General features: G+C 49.5%; 1 protein-coding gene across 1 annotated transcript; it reads left to right on the top strand.

The window, feature by feature from the left end:
* Positions 1-4,608: 4,608 nt before the first annotated feature.
* LOC144178472 (methylmalonyl-CoA epimerase, mitochondrial-like) lies at positions 4,609-5,756 on the top strand. The gene is made up of 3 exons (XM_077706353.1): positions 4,609-4,943; positions 5,010-5,190; positions 5,414-5,756. The coding sequence occupies exons 2-3, from the start codon at positions 5,014-5,016 to the stop codon at positions 5,726-5,728; spliced, it is 492 nt and encodes a 163-aa protein (XP_077562479.1). The 5' UTR covers positions 4,609-4,943; positions 5,010-5,013; the 3' UTR covers positions 5,729-5,756.
* Positions 5,757-7,399: the final 1,643 nt, after the last annotated feature.

Below are 7,399 nucleotides of genomic sequence, written 5' to 3'. Positions count from 1 at the left end.
CACGCTCCCGCGGCAGAGGCAGTAGGCGGACGCCCGGTGCGCCTTCTTCCACAGGAGGTCGATCTGGGAGTGGCTCACGTTGATCAGGTACGGGCTGATCGTGTTCTCGCACTGCTCGTCCTCCTCGGCGGCGACACTCTGCGGCGAACACCACAAATACAGCCGCAAGCTTTGACACGTACGTCATCTGGATGCACCGCTGCGTTCCCTTCATGATTCGCACAGATACCACAGCGCTAAAAAGTTCAGAGCACGACTGGAGAGAGCTGCTGGCTAATGTGAGTACAAATCAGGAAGGAGTCAAATAACTATAGCTTGTATTCACTGGCGAGGCACGCATGCAGGCAACCATGTGAGCGCGCCGTTACTGGTTACGTCGGGCTCCGCCGGGTGGCGGTACCTGTCCGTGCTAAGCGCATGATCTGTGTTGAACGTTCCGAACTCTACCACACCGAACGCAAAGTAATGCTTCGAGTCCAATGTGAGTGCGATGAATAACATCTCTGTTGACACCACCGTTTAGAATCGGGTTGAAACGGAGCAGACCGCGCACGCTGGTATTTTTTTCTTCGGCGTGCGGGCGCAGTGGCACAAGCCACACAGTGTCCGCGGCGCATCGGCCATGTCCGTGGCCATTTCCAATATTGCCATGCGAAGAAATTGACAGCTAAACTTTTCAATGAAAGCCACATATATAAACCGCTGTCCTGCGTCGGGGCCGTTTTCAGAGGAATTCCAGGTTCAAGGCAACATGACGTCCAATAACGAAACAAAGACACCTAAAAAACTAACACGCTAAAGGGTGTCATAACAACCCCTAAAATCAAGGTATTGGCTAAAAAGCTAAAAAAGTGCCATATGAAACCTTGAAAGTCAAAGTATTTGTATTTGAGCTGTATATTTGCGTTAGAGTATTTGTTTTGGAGGCTTTAAATTGGATATTTGTATTGGAGTTGCACCACTTGTGTAGAAGCTTTTTGTTTGCAGCTTATTATGTACACATTTCATTTTATTGCCTGTTGAGTGATAGCGCTAGCTGTGTCACTTGCGACAAAAATTTCCTGCCAGCCAGAAAGAGGAGCCCGCGTCTCCGCTTTGTGGCGCCTGGGCAAGTGCAGAACGGCTCGGCTGCTGAGTTGGGTTGTCTGAACCGCCTTTGGTTCTGAATAAAGTTTTCTCTCTCTCTCTCTCTCTCTCTCTCTCTCTCTCTCTCTCTCTCTCTCTCTCTCTCTCTCTCTCTCTCTCTCTCTCTCTCTCTCTCTCTCTCTCTCTCTCTCTCTCTCTCTCTCTCTCTCGCCTGTTGAGCAAAGAAATATTGAGCCAGCAAGACATGAGAGCGCGTTTGCTCCACTGCTTTGCTCCACGTGATCACCACCCCTACCACTGCCAGCCAACATGCCTCGCAGCCTTGGGTGACCCAGATTAGCCTAACTTCTCCCCCTTAGGATCCGCCGTTTCCCAGCGGGAGCCTCTAGGATAGCTAGGTTAAAAGAGTACTGACACGAAATTTTTGTGTTACGTTTTTTTTTTTTTTTTCGCTGCTATGGGTGCCTACCAGCCCACTAATCATAGAATGGCCCATTTATACGCTCGATGGCAGCGTAAACAATCATTTACGGCATCGTTCATTCGTGTCAGTTTCGGTTTCGACAAAACGAACGCCGAGCGGCCTCCATGACAGGAGGTAGCACCTGACGTCACCATTCTTGTCGCAACGCTGCCGGTCTGGACGCGCGCGCGAGCGAGCGCACGCGCTCGCCCAGACCGGCCGGCATTCGGCCGGGCAGCATGACGTCAGCCCCAAAACCATGACGTGTACACACGGCGTAACAGCGCGCGCCAACCGCAGCCAGCGCGTCGGCTACGTCACGGGAGCCTCGACGTCGGCAGTTTGGGGAAAGTAGCAGATGATGTCATTCTGGCCCGCTTTGGGCTTTCTCGTGCGGGCAGCGATTAAGAGATATGTTTTACCGAACGGCTACTGTTGAAACTTGCTGGGAGATATCTCCTGATAAAAAGGAAGCATATTACATAGTTATCTCAGCTTTGAAATTTCGTGTCAGTACTCCTTTAAGGACCACCCGGGGAGTCAGTTCTGCAGAACTCCTCATAACCCTGCATCTTCGCACCCAAGTCACTAGGTTACAATGGCTCATCATTTCCCTCAGCCAGCGACCAGCTCGCATTATATAGGCCCCTACCAAGCAATGGTTACAGGAATTCGCCACGCCCCGGCCTCATAGTGGTATACCCGTTGCTTCAGCAATGGTCCGCCCACTATAAAACGTGTTGTACGCATAGGTGCAGTAGTTACGGCGCAACAGTGACACCCCGGCCTCCTCTCACACTGGATTACAGGGGCGCGCGTTACCAACCCCAACCGTCGACCTCCTCCCACTCTGGATTACAGGGGCACGTTACCTCCCCTAGCCTTGGGTGATCCCAATTTCCATGCTTCCGCACGGAAACAAGAGAGTCATAGTTACTCCCGCTGTCAGAAGACTCCCAGGCGCTGCGCTGCGCCTCCTCGTTCGTCGGGCACAGACCCACTCGCCTCCCGAGTGAAAGAATGCCGTGACAGCAAGAAATATGGGCGCGCGTGTTTCTTGCTGCCAGGAACGTCCCTGGCACTGAGCCGCGCCGCCTGGTTTGGCTGTTTGCTCGCTGCTGTACGTGCAGTGCATGTGTGCAGTGGTGTTGGTGCAGGCACGGAGGAGCAAGGCCATCATCTGATCGTGCGGCGGAACCTCGCACGAAGGCCGGCTAAATATGAAAATTTAGCGTCGTTTCAGAAACATGCAGCGCTGTTTCATTTAACTTACGATATTTTCGTTTAACTCACCTGTCTTTAGAGTCGTTTTAGCTTATCGTAATAGTTTAGCCATCGAGGAATATTTGTGCTAATAAAGCTGCATATCTTACGCTGGAACCAATTGCGCTTCATGTGAATGTCTTTGTTCATTGTTATATGCCTCACCACATATAACGTAACTATAATCTTGCCAAACCAAGAATCACCAATAGGAAGTATGCCCCGCCCTCTCGCTAATCTCTAGTTCACCACGCAGAACGACGCAATTTTTTTATTAATCTTTTGTGACCAACATATTACAATTGGAAGTCTAGATCGACCGCTAAAACATCCGAAGCGGCTGTTTAAGGGATGCTACATTACGCCCTTGGCTGTTATAGAGAAGGTATCGGGCCTGTTCGTCGTGCAGGAGGGTTTGCTGAAGGGCTAGTTGACTCACCATAACACAGACGACAGCTTTGTCCCGTCATCTGTGCTGAAAGACAGCGCAGACGGCGGGACAAAGCAAGGGAACCACACAACACCGGCACTGCGCATGTCCGCGACAGTACCATCATACGAAATTCTGGAAACGTGCGTCAAACCACGGTACGCCGCGAATGCGCATCAGTCGCGTGATTGAGTATCTGCCTGAGGTAGACCAATGAGGAGTAATTTGCTCAGAATCTGAGAAGAAAGGGAACAATATTCTGAGCAAAGGAAACTAAATGGTAGCGAAATTTCTCACCAGAGACATTTAGCTCATACGCAGACAGTAAGACATCTAGTAAGACATCCTGGCGGCTTCTCCAGAGGAGTCACGGTGCATTCTTACTCGTATGCGGTTTTGTTCACCCTGATTAATGTCTACCTGATACGTTCCCACGACTACCACGATATTTGCATTCGAGAAATAAAGGAAATGTGCGCCACCAGGACCAGCCAAAGTCGGTGGCAAAAAAAGGACCCTGGCTCCACGCATGAAGGACGAATGCGCTGCTATGGCAAGTAAGCCGCAGTTTGCAGTCGGTGTGTCACTTACCAAGACGACATTGGATGCTGAAAATGAAAGTATTATTATTCCTGTTATAAGCATATCGATAAGCTTCTTGAGTCTCCCGAAATGTACTTCGAGGGAATGCGGACGCCTCTTCTTCTACGCGCGCGTTTTCAAACAGCCCTGATATAGAAAAAAGAAAAAAAGTAAGCAATTGTTTCTCTTTCGTGAAATTTTTTTTTCATAAAGCCTATAACGTCTCGTGACGTGGTTAATCATTTTCCCAGAATTTGAAGACTTGAAGTAGGTGTCTTTGTTGCCGAGCAGGCCAGAGTTACTGGATATAGACAGTTGCGAAACTCCCCATAGGCCCCATGTATCGAAAGCCGGTCTTCGGTTGCCCCCCCTGCGCCGGGGCAAGCACGGGGCAAGTTGACTAGCCTGTCGTCTGTCGGCAGGACGTTGAAGCAGTACTCAAGTGCTTGCGGCGGCTGCCGTAAGTCATAAAAAGAAAAGCCGCAAAAAACACAAGTAAATTTTACGTAATTATTGTGCTTTAATTTAAAAAGCAATCTTTATTTTACAGAAGAATTTTGAATAATAATAGTTTAGCTAAGTTCTGTTTTTATCTCCTAGGTGCCGCGCGCGTCGACTTGCCCCTCAGCTTCCACGGAGTGGGGGGGCTAGCGCCGCCCGGATTCTGAAGCGGAGTTTCGCAACTGTCTATATTGAGTAACTCTGGAGCAGGCCCACTGATCAAGCAAGAGCGAAACCATCGCCGAAAGACCAGCAATCAATCCAAGACAAGGTCATAAGTAGCCATCCAGGCTAGCATCTGTGAGCTAGCTTGCGTGCATGCTTGCGTGCGGTGTTGTGACGCCGCAGCTCGTTGAAGATCATTTTTAAATAATCCGCATGATGCGATAGACCAAAATTATGCGAAAGCAAAAGACAAATCCTTTCACGAACACTTTATACCGGGGAGCCGTCACTGGGCTCGTTGGGTTTACGCTGCTCACCGGGGGATATCTTGCGTACCTGACCTTCAGCTTCGTGCACAATTCTCGACTCCGTAGGAAGGAACGAGAGCTTTCCCTGCAGGACCAACTGCTGGTGGACGGAGCTAAAGAGCTGAGCAACTAAATCATCCGAAAGGTACAGGGCTTGCCGCTACGAGTTTCTGTCAGTCATACGAGACCGTTTCTGCTCTCACCGCCGCAGGAGTATGCAGGCATCCTTTGGAGCGTTCGCCCGAGTCGCCGCCAGGCCCCTGGTGCGCTCGCTGCAAACTTCGCGAATTTGCCACAAGAGTTGGAAAGTTGTCAAGGTCAATCATGTCGCCATGGCTACCCTGGATCTGGAAAAGCTGACCCGCTTCTACAGGGACACTCTTGGACTCAAGGTGAGTGTTTCGATTGACACGACGACGCACTAAGCTGAGGGTAGGCTAGTTTACTCTCTGCGCGTTCAGTTCCGTGTTTTTGATCGCCGAAAGCTACTTCCTATGTCCTCAATTATTAGCCGCACGCGCGGCGAGAAGTTAGCTTCCTCTAACGCAGTGTTGTTTGCGTGTGACGCCGTGGGCTCATCGTTACCTGCGCGATATTACCTCCATATCCAACCAGGTTAGCGAGGCAGTGCCTCAGAAGGAGCACGGTGTGACGACGGTTTTCGTCGACGTCGGCAACACGAAGTTCGAGCTGCTGCTGCCGCTGGGCGACAAGAGCCCCATCGCCAACTACCTGGAGAAGAACAAGGGCGGCGGTGCCCACCACGTCTGCATAGAGGTGGACGACATCGAGGCGGCCGTGGCCGACCTGAAGAAGAAAGGCGTGCGTATGCTGGCCGACGCGACCAAGATTGGGGCGCATGGAAAGCCGGTCATGTTCCTGCACCCCAAGGACTGCGGAGGCGTGCTCGTGGAATTGGAGCAGGTTTAGGCTATTAAACAACCTGTCACCCAACCCAGTTATTGTCGCACCTATACTTTCATAGAACCCATCAACTGGTGGCTTGTTATGAACACTAACATGAATTTCCAGCGTCAGACTCGATAGTTGGAGGATTCTTCAACTCGTACGAATATACAGTGGAATCTTGTTAAATCGTACCCAGCAGTTTCTTTTTATATGTAGTTAAACCAAATCGCCGACTCGGTTTTCCTTTAACCTAATGCGTTCGGGTAAACGTAGTGCCGGTTAGTACGTACTTTTTTCGCATCCCCTTGAGGTACGGTTTAACGAGGTTTCACTGGATGTGAGGAACGAATGCTGGATCGCTTCTTGAGAAGTCTGGTATTTACAATCGAGGACCCGCACTACATTTTTACCTTCTTCTTTCAACCAGAGGGATAATTAGCACAATGGCTAGCAAATGGGAAACATGCACAGTTTTTGTGCTCCTGACAATAGGATGAGCTTGGCTTGCTAGAAACGTAGGTATATCCAGTGCAACCTGGAATGGATTTCTGTAAGGAACTGAACTGTGGTGATTGTAGGGACGATTTCTCGCTCTGGGACAACGATGAATCGCTCTGGTTGATTTGGAGTACAGCCAAATCCGTTGAAAAATGAACAATACCCAATATGCAGCAAGGATGTCAGTATGGATGAACAAAACACAGTAGGCTTCATCTGGATCCCAGTATTAAAACGGCACGCGAGTGCACTGGAGTGGAGCGAGTTGATACGAGACAACCGACACAGCCAACTGCCACTTAACAAGAAAGTTCTATTCAAACCTGCCAACCAAACTTGCCACTATATAACGGCAAGCATTGTCAGCAAGCCCAACTACTGCCTACATAAATAAAAAACACCCTAAAGTGATGCCATCATATGAAATCTCTTACCAGCTTGCATGAAGGACGAATTGCATCAATGACAGGGCATGGGATGACATATCATTAGCTGCATAAAAATGGTGAAAGAAAAGAAAAGGTACTCCTAACCAATTTCCCTTAGCTTAGTTTAAATGACAGCGCTTACATTCTGCCAGGAGGATGCTAAGTGGGGGAAGTGGAAGGTAGGGGAGTTAGCGGCGTGAAAGCCTATTGGAGTTCTCAGCGAGTGAGGTGGGCCCCTGAAAAGGCAGACTAATCTGTGCACCACCCATTGATGGTACACTGCAACAGCTGCAGCAGCCTGTTTACTGCCAACTCCTTTTTGAGGCGATGCTCATTACAGTGAGAGGCAGGATTCCCATGCAGCTATTTTCGTTTTTTGTATGGAGCAAAGCAACCTGAACCCTGCTTGGAACAAATGGCAGGCCTTTGCAGCCAACTGGCTACATTTCTCTGCTACATTTCAGGAGGGCTGCAGGCAGCAATGTTGTCAGCAGGAAATGTTTTTATGGAATGAAAGCCAAAGGGAAGCCTTGTTAGTTTGCAGTATTAACACTTTTAATTGTTGCAAGCTTAGATGCTGCTTCAACTCTAAGTAAGGTAGGCTTGCATTATTAGTTTTCGTGCAGCCAAGATAACGGCATTTCTGATGGATAGGGTTTTTGTTCTTCAGAACAGTCGCTTATCTCTTCCTCTACTTCTGAAAAAATGTTCTTGTGCCTCTGCAGCTAGACTTCCCAGCCATTCATCTTCGCAGTCCTGCTTCAAT

Source organism: Haemaphysalis longicornis, unplaced genomic scaffold (genome assembly GCF_048455015.1).
Source record: "Haemaphysalis longicornis isolate Haplotype H1 unplaced genomic scaffold, Haemaphysalis longicornis Haplotype H1 scaffold_4, whole genome shotgun sequence".
NCBI lineage: Eukaryota > Metazoa > Arthropoda > Arachnida > Ixodida > Ixodidae > Haemaphysalis > Haemaphysalis longicornis.
Note: the sequence above shows the minus strand (reverse complement) of the source record. Positions and strands in the feature narration are given on the sequence as shown.

What these genes read in the sequence shown, in the direction of transcription:
- LOC144178472 (XM_077706353.1), top strand. Translation starts at nt 5,014, where the DNA reads ATGCAGGCATCCTTTGGAGCGTTCGCCCGAGTCGCCGCCAGGCCCCTG. An exon ending in GGGACACTCTTGGACTCAAG is followed by an intron (nt 5,191 to 5,413) that starts GTGAGTGTTTCG and finishes ATATCCAACCAG; the next exon opens with GTTAGCGAGGCAGTGCCTCA.